This window comes from Mustela putorius, unplaced genomic scaffold (assembly GCF_011764305.1).
Source record: "Mustela putorius furo isolate JIRA1106 unplaced genomic scaffold, ASM1176430v1.1 tig00000083_pilon_pilon_pilon, whole genome shotgun sequence".
In the NCBI taxonomy this organism is placed as follows: Eukaryota; Metazoa; Chordata; class Mammalia; order Carnivora; family Mustelidae; genus Mustela; species Mustela putorius.
Window position 1 is genome coordinate 9,251,506 of NW_025421273.1, and position 18,266 is coordinate 9,269,771.

At 39.1% G+C, this 18,266-nt stretch overlaps 1 protein-coding gene across 6 annotated transcripts in view; it reads right to left on the bottom strand.

Annotated features, from left to right (window-relative positions):
* The window catches only part of INPP4B (inositol polyphosphate-4-phosphatase type II B), an 830,315-nt gene that overhangs the window by 243,546 nt on the left and 568,503 nt on the right, over positions 1-18,266 (bottom strand). For 5 of the 6 annotated variants that reach the window (XM_004768442.3, XM_004768441.3, XM_004768440.3 and 2 more), the window contains one exon: positions 9,770-9,849. In XM_004768442.3, coding sequence (XP_004768499.1) covers positions 9,770-9,849 — 80 coding nt within the window. Of the gene's footprint in view, positions 1-9,769; positions 9,850-10,190; positions 10,276-18,266 lie in introns of those variants that run through there. The other variant, XM_004768444.3, reaches the window with a different exon arrangement.

Consider the following 18,266-nt stretch of genomic DNA (forward strand, 5'->3'; position numbering starts at 1 on the left):
TACACTTTGCATATTCTGATTATATACTAAATTGATACAATTTTAACAGTAATTAAAAAGTGGCTCACATTAGAACCTTTTGATAATTTGTCCCCAAAGGACATTGATGCATAATGAGTAGGAGAAGCAAATGCCTCCACTTCTGCGTTTGTTGTCTCCCTTTATTCTCACAGTTTGGTCCTGAGAAATGTCACTCAAGTTTACTTCTGTAGACAGTTTATGATATATTCAGCAATAAAATGCATCAGTAAGCTCTAACAACCATTGACACTGTGTTACACTCTTGAATTTCTGTCCTGATTTCAATGCTATATTGTTAAAGTTTTAAGTAAAAAAAATTTTTTTTGCTGTGCAAAAGCTTTTGATCTTGATGAAATCCCAGTAGTTCATTTTTTCCCTTGCTTCCCTTGCCTTTTGCGTTGTTCCTAGGAAGATGTTGCTGCGGCAGAGGTCGAAGAGGTTGCTGCCCGTGTTCTCCTCAAGGATTTTGATGGATTCCTTTCGTACATTGAGGTCCTTCATCCATTTTGAGTCTATTTTTGTGTGTGGTGTAAGGGAATGGTCCAATTTCATTTTTCTGCATGTGGCTGTCCAATTTTCCCAGCACCATTTATTGAAAAGGCTGTCTTTTTTCCATTGGACATTCTTTCCTGCTTTGTCGAAGATTAGTTGACCATAGATTTGAGGGTCTATTTCTGGGCTCTCTATTCTGTTCCATTGATCTATGTGTCTGTTTTTGTGCCAGTACCATGCTGTCTTGATGATGACAGCTTTGTAATAGAGCTTGAAGTCCGGAATTGTGATGCCACCAACGTTGGCTTTCTTTTTCAATATCCCTTTGGCTATTCGAGGTCTTTTCTGGTTCCATATAAATTTTAGAATTAACAAAATCAAAAGACAACTGACAGAATGGGAGAAGATATTTGCAAACGACATATCAGATAAAGGACTAGTGTCCAGAATCTATAAAGAACTTAGCAAACTCAACACCCAAAGAATAAATAATCCAATCAAGAAATGGGCAGAGGACATGAACAGACATTTCTGCAAAGAAGACATCCAGATGGCGAACAGACACATGAAAAAGTGCTCCATATCACTCGGCATCAGGGAAATACAAATCAAAACCACAATGAGATATCACCTCACACCAGTCAGAATGGCTAAAATCAACAAGTCAGGAAATGACAGATGCTGGCGAGGATGCGGAGAAAGGGGAACCCTCCTACACTGTTGGTGGGAATGCAAGCTGGTGCAGCCACTCTGGAAAACAGCATGGAGGTTCCTCAAAATGTTGAAAATAGAACTGCCCTATGACCCAGCAATTGCACTATTGGGTATTTACCCTAAAGATACAAATGTAGTGATCCAAAGGGGCACATGCACCCGAATGTTTATAGCAGCAATGTCCACAATAGCCAAACTATGGAAAGAACCTAGATGTCCATCAACAGATGAATGGATCAAGAAGATGTGGTATATATACACAATGGAATACTATGCAGCCATCAAAAGAAATGAAATCTTGCCATTTGCAACAACGTGGATGGAACTAGAGCGTATCATGCTTAGTGAAATAAGTCAAGCAGAGAAAGACAACTATCATATGATCTCCCTGATATGAGGAAGTGGTGATACAACATGGAGGCTTAAGTGGGTAGAAGAAGAATAAATGAAACAAGATGGGATTGGGAGGGAGACAAACCATAAGTGACTCTTAATCTCACAAAACAAACTGAGGGTTGCCGGGGGCAGGGGGTTTGGGAGAAGGGGGTGGGATTATGGACATTGGGGAGGGTATGTGATTTGGTGAGTGCTGTGAAGTGTGTAAACCTGGTGATTCACAGACCTGTACCCCTGGGGATAAAAATATATGTTTATCAAAAATAAAAAATTAAAAAAAAAAAAACAATGTATTAAAAAAAAAATTTTTTTTAAATTTTTGGCCAACTTTGCTTCTGTTTTAACTAAACTGTTCTCTATATGCCTCTTGCCGGTATTGGTCACCTGCTAGGAACCCATATCTGATATTAGAGGGATTAAAGCCAGAGTTTAGGTTTCAGGTATCTATTTCTCAAATAATAAAAACAATATTTTCAGATACAAAGTTAAATTGACCCCTTTGCCACTGATCATTTTAGAGTATTGTGGATGTTACATTTTAAGAAAGAAATTCAGGGGTGCCTGGGTGGCTCAGTCAGTTGAGCGTCTGACTCTTGGTTTTGGCTCAGGTCATGATCTCAGGAGTCACAGGATCGAGCCCTACATGGGTCTCCACATTCAATGGAGAGTCTGCTGGAGAGTCTCTCCCTCTATCCCTCTCCCCTCCCCCTTTTGCTCGCTCTCTCTCTCTCTCAAATAACAAATAAATCTTTAAAAGAAATAAAAGAAAGAACTTCAACAAACTAAACAAGCAAATGAAGCAAACACTGAGTTATGGTTGAGGGAATTAGTTTAATCCAAGCAGCAAGGAAGACAGTACTGACAGAGTGCTTTTCTCTAATGCAAGACAGTTCACAGGACTTTACTACATTTATTAATGGCTCAGAATTACCCTCAAAGGGAGGTCATTACTCTTTCTGTTAACAGATGTTACAGAGAGTGGATAACATGCCTCGGGTGACACAGCTGGTGGCAAAGCTGGGACTCGAACCCAAGTCTGGCATAAAAGCCTGCTGTTCTTTCTACTACATCGCATGCCTTCCTCAGAAAAAAAGGAGAAAAGATTTAAAGAAGGACAAGAGCTGCTTTCAAATGTGATCAGAGCAAAAAGGCATGAAGCTTGTTCTCCTAAACTCCATGAAGGAGAGTGGGGGCCATGCCAAGGACATCAAATTTAAGATAAGAAAGGAATACTTTTCTGACACTCACCTGTCTGTGAGTGTCTGTGGCCTCCTGATTTTGCACTCTCTGTCGCTAAAGCTGTCCAAAGAGAAGCCGAAGTGGCCAGATCTCTTCTGTTCTCAAAAATTATTTAATTAAGATCCTAAACAAAATATATATTCTCCAGGAGATCCTTGATACCAAGGACACTTCTCTCTTAATCTCCCATTTTCCTTCCCGTGCCAGCTGTGTGATCTAAAGAAAGTCAAACTGTGCTCCTCAGCTCACTACTTCTTGTAAAGTAGGAAGGTATCCCCTTCCAGGCAAGGTTATTAGAAGATTGGATAAGATGAGACAAGTGACATACTTAATCCATCATAAAGCTCAAATACCTCTTCTTGCACATGTACAAGGTCAGAGTCTGTCAGAATTGGAGGCAGTTTCTGTTACCTCCACTTGGGTCATGCCAAAAACCGTGAAGGAAACACTCCACAGACGCAAGGCTTTCTTTCCCCTTACAGGTGCATCTGGATCAACCACGAGTGTGCACTTGCTACTGACTGGCATGTTTTCCTGCTTGATCACTCCCCCCCCCAAAAAAAAATGCAGAGTTCTGATGCATTGCTTTCAGGGTTTATAATGTGCATTTTTGGTAAATTCTATGCAAAGACGTCAATGAAGTAGCTTATGCATGCCATGTTCATATTCTGACTTTTCCATTGGTGCATTCAATAAAGTATAATACTATTCTGTTTTATAATAATCACAGATATGATATTCCCTCTCAATGAGGTTTTTTTTTTTTTTTTCAGCTGCCAAAATCTATTGCTCTTAATATAGAAAATGTTATAGACATACATAAGGATTAGCGTTGTGGAACCATCAGAACTTTCTGCTGCAATCTTACTTTCTGGTATCTAAAAAAGCTAACTGAATGAAATATATTCAAAATAAACACGACTATTCAAATATTTGACTGTACATTCTTCTGAAATTCAAATAAATATTGATAAGAAAAGATGTTGTTAAAGAGGTATGCATCATACATAGAATTTTAAAGACTTTAATCTAATGCTTAAATTAAGAAGACTCGCATAATTATCACTTGCATATAGGAAAAGATGAGTGATAGAAAATGAAAACTATGAAAATTTAATTCCAACTGAAATGAAAAAGAAATTTATCCTTGAAAACTCTTCTATCTATGGCCACTGTTCATCACAAAGACTGTAGGGGTTCAGATAATAGTCTTGCATTTCAGTAACAAACTTATTCTGATCCATTGCCCTGTGGGCTAAAGAACATGTATATATACTCCTGGCCTGTGAGACATATGCGACAATTTCATCTTTTTATCACTCTTGGGTGTGCTTATATAGAAAACTGCATGCCATAGCCCAAGGAATCCCTCCTTATCATTACTTCCAGCTCTCAAGCTAAAAAAGTGGTATTGGAAGATTCAGTTAAAAATATGTGGTTTTTTCAAAAATGGTTTTCTTACTTATAGAAACAAAATTGAAATGTGTATCTCTGTGTGCGTGCGTGCGTGTATGTGTGTAAGAGGGTTAAATTAAACAAACCAAAAACTAAAAGCTAAACACTTCGTGATTTCGACCTTACCTTCTCTAAGCACACACATTTGACAACAGTGGAAGATAAGTATTCATAGATTGTGAGAAAGCAAAATAATCCTAAAATAATGTAGATGCACAAACACATACACATCCACACAATCTATGACATATTTATATATGCATAAATATGTACACATATAAATGCTACATAAAAGGGGAAATTTAAAAACAAACAGTAGGCCTGTATTGTTTATTTCTTTCATAGTCTCTCCCACACATCTGGGTATTGTAAAACATTACACCATATGTCTGTTTAGGATCATGGAACTTTATGTTTTATGTTACATGACAGCACGACTATAAATGTGGCAGAAGTAATAAATGAAAACAAATTTTCTTTTTATGAATAAATCCAAGAATATTTTGCCACATTCATTCTGATAAAATTACATAATGTTTGCTTAACTTGGAGGGGTTACATGCAAAAGATTACAGAAGAAGTAATAGAACACTAGTTAAGTGCTCTATTGGAAGTTTCTGCATCAACGTAAAGTGGCCTGCCCTGAAGTAGTAAATTCCAAATAAGGTTTTCAGCTTTTCAATCATATTACAATCTATCCCTCACTATAACTCTCGAAGTTACTTGTCTCCGATATATTCTAATGCTTTGGCTGCCTTATAAATGCATTAATTTAGGTGGATGCCATTCAGAAATATATGGTACTTGGCTTACATTCAAGCATCCGTACAAATATAAGGAAGTTGTCCTCATGAATCACAATTCCAGCAAGTAATTATTGAACCTCTACTATGTCATGGGCATATGAAATTGAATTTTAAGACAAAGCATTAGGACAAAAGAAATGAGGCCCCTGAAAGTCTCCAAAGGACAGAATATAAAATAGAGAAGGAAACAAAGATTCTATTAGCTTCCTAGGAGGCAGGAAAATAAAACAGAACAAGCTCTGGAGGCAGACCAAATTGGACTCTAATTTTACTTGTACACTCACTGGCTGCGGGATCATAGAAAAGCGGCTGCAACACAGGGATGATAATGCGGCATAGATTCAAGATCATGCGTGAGGAGCACCTCATACCTTGTTTGCACGCTAGTAGATGCTCAGTAAACAGTACGATTTTTTTCATTATTAGTGTTATTAGTAACACCAACTACAAAAGATTACCTACCACTGTGGTTAGCATATGGAAAGGTCTTCATAAGTGCTTGCTGAATGAATGAGCACTGAATGTAGCCTCAACTGTGAGGAGATAGGCAACGAAGGTCATGTGCAACGAGACAAGGTCAAAACACATCCATCTGTCTCACTTCTTCCGAGAAGGATTTCTGAAAAAAGAAGTTTCACCCTTCCCTCCTCCCCCCTTTATCTCTGCCTTTGTGGTTGTTTGAATACTTTAAGAGCGACGTTATTTTTCCCAACTGCTAGCACCATTCCAGGAGTCAGAGGTAATCTTGCCATTCTCTTATTAAATAATGAAACAGGACTACGATGCTCCAAATTTCTGCTTGCATGGCCCTAAGACATTCAGATAAGGTTAGCAAGGGCAAATGACTGTCAGGTGCTCAGACAGCAGCCAGGCTCGGGGCCTGAGGATGCCGAGCTTCTAGGGTGAGAGCAGATTCCGCAGGTGTCCCGCAGCTTCTCCCTCCACCAGGCAGGCTGGCTCCCACTTTCTGCCATTACGGCTCATCTGTCTGAGTTCTTCATGGCATGTTGACACTTATTATGTCTTCACTCACTGTAAGACGAGGCACTGTGGTGAAACCGAAGTGGAAGAAACCGTGAACGGGTGGTCTTGCACCTGAGTGCTGGCTTTGTTTCTCCATTACCTCAGTCACATAATGTGTGATACGCTTTCACAAGTTCTCAGTTCTCTCCTTTGTCAAAACACACAAGAAGCGGGTCACTAAAGCACAGACTTTGCAGTTGGAAACGTGTGCCTCCGTACCTTGGCTTTCCCCTTTATGGACACTGTGACTTTGTGCAAATCACTGAACTGCTTTTTACATCTCACTTTCTTAATTTATAAAGTGACATTAAGAATAAGGGTTGATGAGGCAATATCTCTAAGATACTTATCTGAGCATAAAACATGTAGAAACTTCCTCCTCTCCTTCTCCTTCTTCTTATTACTATTATTATAAGATTATCTAGTGTCTCTCAGACACTAGATAATCGTTTGTAATCCTCCATACAAGGACCTTAGCTTGTTTACATTGCAGTAGGAAAGTCAGGGAGATGTGGCAATGAATTCAAGAATAAGAACAGAAAATATAATTCAGATCTACAAGAAGTCAGAGGAGACAGGAACACAAAATGTAGGCTAGCAAAACAAAGTAAATACAATACAAAAGTAAAAGGGTTAGTACTAAATAAAGATATGTCCAGTTGCGATGCTAGGACACTCAGACAGTAATTTAGTAACTAGGTATTTAAAGGAAGACGACTTCTATGATTAGGCATCACTTTGCGTAGTGGAGGGATTTTTCCTAATGCATGCAAGTAAATTTTGTTCCATAACTCGAAAAAATGGACTATATGATATTTCATGAAATTTGAATCTAAATCTATGAATAAGACACACATTTCTTGCTCCTTTCAATCTTCTCTGGGAAAAAAAGAATTCAATCCCAAATTCTGTTAAAAAGTTCAAAGCACAAATGGCATAGTAGCCCCATTAAACGATGGTGCTCTCTGGAGTTTGTTTGAGAGTTTTGGGACTGGAATTGTCCGAGAAGAAACAACTCAAAGGGACGGTGGACACAAAACTACATAGATCAGGGGGATGCTTACTATCAGAGAATGTTTGTACATTATTATTTCTGTGAATTTGTTTCATAGGAATCTGAGAATGCTACAGCTTTAAAAATAATGACTAGATGGAGCACCTGGGTGGCTCCGTCGGTTAAGTATCAGACTTTGGATTTTGGCACAGGTCATGATCTCGGGCTCATGAGTGGGACTCTGTGCCCAGAGGGGAGTCTGCTTGAGATCCCCTCTCCACTCCCTCCCACTCTGTTCACCCCCACTTTCTCTCTCTCTCTGAAATAAATAAATAAACCTTTTAAAAAATAATGACTGGAATCTAAAGGAACAAAATGTAGATATCATCAGTACAAAGCCATATTAAGACAAAACAAAAGAAACAACTGAAAAAAAAAAAAAAAAAGAAAGAAAGCTTCTTATCCCTAACCTGATGTTCTTCCAGTAGAGTACTTTGGAGACTCACGAGCCGGGGGAGAGAAGATGAATTACATCTGAAGGAAAAAACATGAAGGGTCTGAAATCAAAAGGCTATGATAAGTCTGTAAAGTGTCTACTCACGGAGAGAGAAATTCACAAATTTGGCAAAGCATGAAAAGGGAGGGAAAGCATAAAAACCCAGCCATTTCAAAATTAATTTCAAAAAAAAAATTTTTTTTTCTAGAAAACCCAATTCTTTGTAGTTACACTTGTTTTCCTTTTATATAATCAAAATCAAATGAGGATTAGGCAGAGGTGTTAAGATCAAAAGTGGAAATATGTATTGATTCTATTCCTTGTTTGCTTACAGGGGTAGTACTCTAAACTTGACCCTTCCCTTCCTGTTCTGCCACCTTTAGGTTTTCTTTGAGTTTACTAACCTTCATTTTACTAAGAATTCGTTGGTCCCCTGATTTGTGTTTCAGAGGGAGTGTCTAAAGGTGCAGCGTTGTGCTGATGTTAATGGCGGTTCTGGAGAATCAATGTGAGTCGTCAGCAAGAGGAAGAGTGAGGGCTATGCATCCCATCTAGAAAACACGGAGCCTGCTAGTAGTCCTAAATTAACTTAATGCTTGACATCGTATTTCGTGAATCCAGGGGCACTCTTGTCAGGTCTCCTCACCGCGCTGGGCACTAACACATATTTCTAGAGTATCAGTGACATTGCTAGCTGGACTTTTTAGCTGATCCACACAAACTTCAAGCTGAATATCACCACAGCAAAATTTCATGGGGAACAACACCACAAAACTGTGAAGATTTTAAAATGTCTTCCCAGATAAAATTTAACAACAAGAACAACAAAATAGCAGATGTTTAAGAGACATAACAGAGAAAGACGATAATGGCATCATTAGAACCCATTAACACTTATTTTTTTGTATGAATATGAGCTACTTTAAATTACTTTATACTCCCCTAAGTCAAAAATGCAAAACTGTAAGGATTAGGAAAAATAGGAAAAGGAGACAGACCTCAGTACAGATTTCAGTATAAGCCACAGCATCTTTACTGAAATAAATTGTTTACAAGTAGGTCCTTGCCACTGCAACGCAGAGGAAAGCCCACTTAAGACACTGTCTCTTCCCTGGAAGTGGTCTTTATGTTTCATCAAAAGAAGAACATCTCGAGATTTACAAGGACTGTCCTATACAATTCTTACATTTGTTTATACTATACAAATACTGCAAGGTATATATTATGTGTACATAATTATAGGAGTTATTATATACTTATAAAACAGCATACTATTGTTTAGAATGTATAATGAAGTTTATAAAAAAAGTTTATTCTATTTAACATTCTTCTAGCTTTAAAAGATTGGGAGGGAGACAAACCATAAGAGACCCTTAATCGCACCAATCAAACTGAGGGTTGCTGGAGGGTGGTGGGGAGGGAATAGGGTGGCTGGGTTATGGACATTGGGGAGGGTATCCACTATGGTGAGTGCTGTGAAATGTCTAAACCTGATGATTCACAGACCTGGACCCCTAGGGAAAATAATACATTATATGTTAATAAAAATTTAAAAATACTATGTAACTTCCTAAAGATCATTATCTGGTCTTCTCTCTCAAAACAAATAGTACTCATATTCAAAATTACCTCTGCTCTACTGCTTGCTTCAGTATGAGTCTGTTTAATGTATGTTTTATATTTAATAGGATGGAAACAAAACAAGCTTAAAAAAAAGAGAATAATCAACTTCCCTTCCATTATCATAAATTTGCAATGTTGCCACTAACAAACACCGTTCAAACCCAGAAGCTTACTTGACTTAAAAAGTCACATTTCAATAAGTAACAGAAAAATTATTCAATAACTTGCTCATTGTTTCTATTCTTACTATCAAAGAATTTCATCAGTTTAATGATCATGTCATTCCCCCCACCCCCATACGGACTGATAACCTTTGACAACGCGAAACATGAACTTCAGTGTGAACCTGAACCGTTGCTGTTTCATTGTAACCTGCTGCTGTGGAGAACATGAGCCATGTGAGAGCTGACCTCTAAACATCTGTAGGAATTGGGACTTTCAAGCCCAGCCATCCTTCAGTAAATGTCATCAGCTCTTCACTTTATAGCATTTCTGCAGACAGAGACCCACCTCAGGCTCAGGGCCAGCAGCTGCTCCTTTGACTTCAGAAGCTCCCCCACTTCAAAACTGGCATAGCCCAGGAAGCTTCGCTGAAAATAAGACAGAATGGTGTCCATTAACTTCAAAAGTCCTTAGTATCTTTGCTGTCACACCAATCACACAAAATTAGAAGAATGAAATGTTGACTGCATGAGCCTGACAAATATTTCACTTGTAGAGATACAATCATAACTGACAGAGATACGATAATCGAGCCTTCTCGTGGGGTGAAGTCCAGGGGAGCAAATGGTGACTTTTCCATTAAAAACAAAGAGACCAGGAGCCTAGAAAAGAACAAAATGTGTAACACCGAAGCCAGGACTTTTCTGTGAGTTTTCTTCTCCTATGAAAACTGGGAGAGAAGCAAAGATGATAAACTTTCAATATTTACCAATGCCGTCGCTGTTCTTATTAGAATTCCTCAAGTCACTGGCAGCGACAACTTTGTATTCCAGATATGAGCAAATCTGTTAGTTGGAGCTATTTTTATGTGGGACTCTGTACAAGTTATAAATAGAAATGCTGTATTTCTCCCCCATCACAGCAACATTTAAAAGCATTTGTTTCCTTTGTTTTTTCTATACCAGCATGGGACAATTTCATTCTAATACACAAAACAGAAAGGTACTTACTCTGTTACATTTTCTAAAATTGCTTTTTTAACCTATCATACTGGCTTGGCTGTTGACTATCTACGAATATCTCCTTTCTACAATTTTTGACTCATAATGTAAAGAATAAACCTCCAAATTGGTTTTTCTTTTCCAGGAAACAAATCTTTCATTTCTTTTTAATATTCGGGGCTACTTCTGATTTAAAGTCACAATATTATGGTATACCATAAATAGTATTTCTCGTTCTCCCCTCAAGGTCAAGAAGTAAACACGAAAATATCAAACCCATATCATCTCCCATTGCTGCCTTACATACTGTAATACTCTACAAGAAGTCAACCCACTACATTTTCCAGAGCATTCTCTTTTCATAGCTCTGTTGCAGGGCTGCCCTAGAATAAGAGCCTGGGCTTAAGGAGTCTAAGCACAATTGGGTCTTTTCAGCCAAAAGTGTGAGGTTATTTCATACACAATAGGCTGCGTCCACACTTAGTGATTATTAAGCAAAAGAAAGACATACTTCAGGTCAAATTTTTTCCCCCTTTTTTTCAATTTAGAACTGTTTCAAGAAACTTAAAGGCAAATACTGTTAATACAGCTCAGTTCTAAAGCTGGAGATGTCTACACATTAGCAAGGATAAACCCAATGAACTAACTTGAAACTCACAGAGCTGGCTTAGACACCAACTCACCAAAGCCAGAAGAGCATGAGACTAAATTATTAGGAGAAGGACGTCAGGTGAAAATACTATTTGTGGCAAAGCTCTGATGATACGTCAATGAGTGATGAAATGAGAGTAATTCAAGCTACAAAAAGAAGTCCAAGTGCTATATGAGTGAAGCATGAAGGGATTTAGGGTAACTTTTCAGCAAATGGTATAGTAAAACCTGGGAGAGATCCAGCTGAAGAGAAGCATTAATGTCATCTCATGAGTGATAACTACTAGACCATCCTTTTTGAGCACCCCTTCCCCTTCCCTATTTCTTATCCTGCTGTATTTTTCTCTATTGGCACCTATCACCATAGGACATATTATTTTTTATACATATACATATTATATATTTTTTTCTTTGCTTATTTTGTAACTCCTTTGAAAATAATCAAGATTTGAAGCTCCACAAGCAGCCTTATTTTGTTTTCTCACAAACTCCTACTGCCTAGTGCACAGTAGGCATGTGATAAATTTTTGCTGGCAATAAACGAGTGAACGACTGGCATAAAAACTAGCTTTCAAGGTAGGCATTCTATTAGATATAGATATCAGGATGTTCTTTCTGCAGGTATTTACAAAGTACTATAATTCGCTATCTGGAAAATGAAAACAATTTTAACTTGTGGATTGTATATTGTAGTGAATTTCATTGTAGCATGTGGTAGTTAAGCATGTCTATCCCACTTCCTCTTTCCCTGATTATCGGAGTTTTTAAATCACTCTTTATTCTCAAAGAAAACTCTTTAACTGATGAAAGATTTCATGATGCCTCAAAATTTCCAATGATTTTCTCTCTGTCTATTGAAATGTCAAAGGTATGGATGGTTTTGGAGTGAATAAAACAGACCATACATGTCATGAATGTTACTGAGGTCTTTTCATCAATAAAAGTGACAAATGCCCCAGAGTGGAATGTAGCAATGAGAGACAGGTGGAGTGGCTATTTCCAGACATGAGCTACACACACCCCGTGAGGCACAGCTGCCTGTAGAGTTGTGACCACAGCCGCTGAATGTCTCCTCTGTCCACCAGATCAGGGGCTGCTATGGAAGCAGGACTCTGGCTGGTCCATCCCTGAGCCATGCCCAGTGCCCAGAACAGAAGGGCTGCCTCGTATGCCTACTGCCTCATTGTACGCGTTTGCAGGGGACCAAGGACAATGCCCATGGTTCCAACATTTTATCAGAACTGGCAGCCACAGGCTTCATCTCAAAAGATAGCAAGAGATTTTTGCAGAAATCATACAATGTGTTAGAAACTAATTTAGGTAATGACATTATAGCACTGTGTTATGAAAACTTGTCAAACCCAAGGAGGTGTTATTTAGATATAAATATTATCTTTTTACTCTACAAATAACTGTACATGGTGACTATGTGTGGCATAAAGGACATTAATGAAATCCCTGAAGACAGCGGGACATGAAACACTAACAATGGCTTTGCCTCTATATTTACTTTCTGGTAGGTGTTTTTTGTATTTGCTTGATGTCAACATAAATAAAACACGGCATTCATTTACACGGATATCTACTGGACTCCTGAAAAAGAATGAGTTAGAAGGAAATAGTCTTCTCTGTTTCTGAAACCTAAATCCCCATGGAAGGAAAAGAGCACACTAATGCTAATATAAGAGAGTAACGGAATATAAAGCTATTTTATCTTTGCTGCCACTGTAATCATAACCATGGAATAGCAGAGACATCTTTAAAAAATTTAAGTCTCAAATATAACTCAAGGAACAAGCTTACCCATCTTGTCTTCAGTACTGTTTCTAAAATACTCATCTTAAAGGTTTAAAACTGGGAGGTCTAGTATCAGTGGAAAAATGTGAAAGACAAACAAAAAAATTAAAGTCTCACTAGAGTTGGAGCTCAGAGGTCTGGAGTGTCATGTTAAATGTTATTCTGTCAAAAAATGGAAATATGGGCATTTGAATCACTTCTCCCAGCCCCCAAACAGGCTATCCACTAATGGATATTGTCAGGCCTTATTTCTCTGTCTTCTCGCTTGCAAATCTGTGGTCTTGAATGAGTTACTTCATCATTCCCCATCATAACCGCTGTAGGAAAAAGTTGCATGTGATAACTCTATCTTTCGCATAGTTACTGTTATAAGAATCAAAGTAAGCCAGGCAAAGCTCTTGGTACATTGCTGAGAAAAACAGGAAGTTAAAGGAGTTAACTGGCTTACACATGGTCCCAGAACGAGTTAATATGCAGATGCCAAGTTGGAATCCAGGTTTCCTGCTTTTTAGTCTAGCATTCTTTTATCGCCGTTACACTGGGCTTTATTTCCAGGACAGGTGGCAATTCTCTCTCCTTATGCCAGGCTCTCTGCCTGCTCAACATGGGTCTCTGGCCTCTTTTACCTGCTCAGGAGAGAGCGACACTCAGAAAGATCATTCTGGGTACAAGCGCCCAGAGCAGATGATCATTGAATTGCTTCCTGCATAATTTCAATCTCTCACCTGGCTGGAGAGTGATAGCAAGCAGGGGCGTGGGGCGGGGAAAGTTGGGGCATCTGCTTCAATCCCAGTTCCTCTCTATAGGGAGTGTAGCAATAAACAGTTTATCGTACCAGCCCTTGCAGGGACTCTGAGCAAGTCACAAGTATTCAGATTGCTTCTGGGGTTGCATAGGTCTCTGCAGCAGGCCCTCAGTGTTCCCTGATTGAGCTGTACTATATAACGAGCCACAAGATGTACAGCTCTGTACACCTAGCTGTGAGCTGGCCTATCCTCTGTCACCTATGTTCATCTCACAAAGCCTCTAATCAAAATAGAGGGTTCCTGTATACCACAATTTCCAAGAGACTCCCAAGTTTTACCAAGTACTGTGTAGAACTGTATGATCCAATGGCGAACCACTGGTTCAGGCATGAGGCTTGTGGCTACTCTGAATTGAGATGTGCTGTACACATAAAATACACATCACATTTATATAACATGTTATTTAAAAAGAGTGTGAAATAGAGCATTGCTAATTTCTTGTATTGATTACATTTTGAAATGATTATATTCTGTGTATGTTGGATTCAATAAAATATTAAAATTCATCTTGCCTGTTCCTTTTTTAATTTTTTGAAAGCATGGGCTGCTAGAAATTTTGAAATTATATATGTGGCATACATTTGTGGCACACACAATATTTCCATGGAAAAATGCTGGCTTAGAGGTTAAATGAATATATCAATAATACTTTGACCTATTCTTATAAAACTATCTACAAGAACTGTGGTACAAGTCCAAAATGCCTTGGAAGAGCCGGGTTGATAGCATGAGGCTCATACACAACATGCCCTACATGTAACTCACAGGACAATCCTTTTTTCCTAGCCCATGTACTTCTTCTTCAGTGACAACCCTAACAGATATGGTTCCACTGTTTCCCATCAAATAGGCAGGGAAAGAAGATACATGAACTACTCACACTGAAAAAAAATCAGAAGGACAAAAAAGAGACTTGGGAGGAAATCTATTAAAAGTGGACAAATGGTCCAAAGAAAACATTAAAAAGCATTTTAGGGTAAAGTCGTATATTTAAAAACTACATCTTTACTAGGAATATACCTCAAAAGGTCTCAGCACATATTGGTATCTCCTTCCCTAAGACATCAACAAAAGGTCTAGGTGTATCCAATAGATGTTGCTTAAGAATGCGAAGAAATGTATAGAACATATTTGAACTATTTAAAATAAAAGCTTTTAGCTCATTTTTTAAATCAGAGTAGTCAAGAGCTAGAGTTCTTAGATGGTTGTAATGGCAGAGCCAAGTCTGGGCCAAGAGCTAAAACTCTCAGACCAAAGAAATATTTTGAGGATTAAGTGATGAGATATAAATTAACCAGGGCTCCATGACTGGTGCTTAAGATGAGGCGATTCTTCTCTATCCACAATATTGTGAACTCTGAGGGTATTAGAATGCCAGAACCTGTGGACTCGGTCTTATTTAGGCTCATTCTTACTACACTCGAGACTTAGGTCTATAATATAAATGCCATTTTACCGAGTTCTGATGTGCCATAAAGTGTACTAGATTTTTACATATTATTAAGACTTATATACCATTACAATTTGTTTTAGATGCCCCCTTTCATTTTGGTGGTTCTAAAAAATTTAAGATGGTTGGCAAACCAAAATCATGGTATGCTTTCTAACTCATTCAATACATATATCATAATTTACTAGTTCCCAGACACAAAGCTAGGGTTATTAGAGTGAACAAAATAAGGGGTGCCTGGCTGGCTCAGTGGGTTAAAGCCTCTGCCTTTGGCTCAGGTCATGATCTCAGGGTCCTGCAATTGAACCCCGCACAGGCTCTCTGCTCAGTGGGGAGCCTGCTTCCCCCTCCCCAACCCCTGCCTGCCTCTCTGCCTACTTGTGATCGCCCTCTGTCAAAAAACCAAAACAACAAGAACAAAAAATCACGTTAAAAATAAATAAATAAATAAATAAATAAATAGGCTCTTTGCTCTTACAGAGTTTAACATGCAGGATGAGTGTGCAGACATTACCAATATCTAATACCTATTTGGCTCACTTTTCATTACTAATAGTACCTTGATTTTGTTCCAATGGGAACTGACCCAGATTCTCTTCTGCTTGGGCACTCCTATCTTCTTAGTGATAGGTACATGTCAATATACCAACTGAAATTTCCCCAAAGTGATTGATTCCCAGAATTGAAGGAAAAAGATCAGCTGCCATTCGTCCTTCAGTGTTTTGCCCACCTGGACTGTGACTTCTGAAGGTTCAGTGTTTAGACTGGACAATACTCTAACAAAGGAAGAGCTGGAGGTAGATAGAACCTGGTTGCTCAAAGTCATTTTTTGAGTAGCTACGGCCTTGGACCATTATTGCAGATCTTTTTCTAACATGAGAAAAATGAGTCTGTTACTTCTAAGCCACTGTTTGTCAGGTGACTTGGTTCTGAATGCATTCCTAACTGATTCAACAGATATGTCACAGGATGTCAATTGAGAATGTTCTTTTGATCCAGGCTGAGTCTTTGTCAAAGACAGTATTCTAAATACACCATGGTATCAGTTCAGAGAACCTCCAGTGCTTGGAGCTAGCAACCTTCTCACAATGCTTCAGAAGAAGCCAATTTAATGGTGCCTGGATGGCTCACTCGGTTGAGTGTCTGACTCTTGATTTTGGCTCAAGTGATGATATCTGCCATGATAGTGGGAAACAGCATAAATGCATAAAAGAACATATTCAGAACAGACAGTTGGTGAATTTGGCCCCCAGGCTATAGTTTACAGACCTCTCACTCCTGTGGATCTCTTAATCAGTCCCAATTGGAATATATTTGAAAAAGTGGTATGTTTAAATGTCTCAAATTTCCTATTATTAAGAACACTAGCATTTTTTTTCAGTAATTACTTTTAAGCTGTTTTCAATTCACTCAATATTATAAAATTTTCAAATACAAAACTGCATTAAATACAATCTGTGTTCAGTATTAAAGCTAAAAAAAAAAAACCCTCAATATGGACAATGTTACCATGGGTACCACTTTGACTTATAGAAATTTATTTATGGGACTTGGGTGGCTCAGTCAGTTAAGCATCTGACTTTTGATTTCAGCTTAGGTCATGATCTCAGGGTCATGAGATGGAGCCCCGTATCAGGCTCTGTGCTCTCCTCCTAGAGTCTAAGTGAGATTTTCTCCCTCTGTCCCTCCTCTCGCTTATGTGTGCATATATTCTCTCTATATATCTCTCTCTCTCAAATAAATGAATAAATCTTTTTTTTTAAATATTTTATTTATTTATTTGTCAGAGAGAGAGAGCACAAGCAGGGGGAGTGGCAGGCAGAGCAGGCAGAGAAAGAAGCAGGCTCCTGGCTGAGCAAGGAGCCCAATGTTGGACTCGATCCTGGGACCATGGGATCATGACCTGAGCCAAATGCAGACGCTTAACGACTGAGCCACCCAAGTATCCCAATAAATGAATAAATCTTAAGAAAAAAAAGTCAATTTAGAGACAATGGTCTATTAGTAACATGACATGGCCAGTCGATGTAAAGGTAGTGTTGGAAGAGAGGGAAGGTGAGCATTTCAGGAGATGCACTATTTAGGAAATGAGGCTAATTTCTTCATTCTATCACATCCAGAAAAACAGCTTCAAGTCAGAGGAGTCAGTCAGAGTCCCCTCTGACTGGGGCCTAGAGAATTATTCGACCTCTACCCAGGGGAAAAAAACAACGAGAAGGTCCTGATAGGCACGAGAGAACACAAAGTGCCCCATTCCTTCTCCTTCACGATCAAATGCAGAGATGGCTGACATTCTTCTCCATCAATTCAACTCAAGCTTTGGTGCATGTATTGGAGGGCCCCCTTGGCAGGTCCAGATGGCGGCTGTTGCCAGTGACGAAATGATCAGTACGTAAGACAATGCTGCACACAAAAACTGGAAGAAGGTTCTCAACTGCCTGTAGGATTGTGGGGAGTTTCCCATAGGCCTTACAATTGGCTCAGTCCCATGGCCTCTTTAGACCCAACTTTTTTCTAGGCTTTTTCAACCTCTCTGTACAGATCCCAGGGACTCAGCCTGCTGGGCTCTCCCTCAGAAGTTGCCACCACCTACTCCAGGCTTTTCTAAGCAAAAAGCTTGTTTTTCTCTTCCTGCTCTTCCAATTTCTAAAAGCTGAGATACAGCGGTGCCGACGCAGCGGGAAAACCTTTGCAGGCTTTCGCAACACCGGACTGCACTTTGACGGCAGCTTCTGTTTGGATCTGTGTTACAGTATAGCAGGAAGCAGAAAACAGCATAGACCCGTGGCTAGTTTGTTCTCTGCCTCCTTCCTGAAGCAGGAGAGCTCACGTCTGTGATTTCCCTAGCCTTCTGTTGGTCCAGGAATGCTGGCTCTGAGTTGCCTCTCAGCTACCTGCAGGGGCAATTTCTAGACTCGTCTCTAGCAGGCTAAAGTGAGTATGAATCCATTTGAGGGTGATTTCCCAGAGACAAGGAATGACGTCCATATAATTCACCAAATATGTGACAGTGCCGCCTTGCATTGTCACACCCTGTTAATTTAACTCAATTTCCTTTGTCGGTGATCAGACAACAGAAGGTCAGTGGAAAGCCCAAAGATCAACTTAGAAGGGACGCATGTGCCCTTCAGAAACATAAG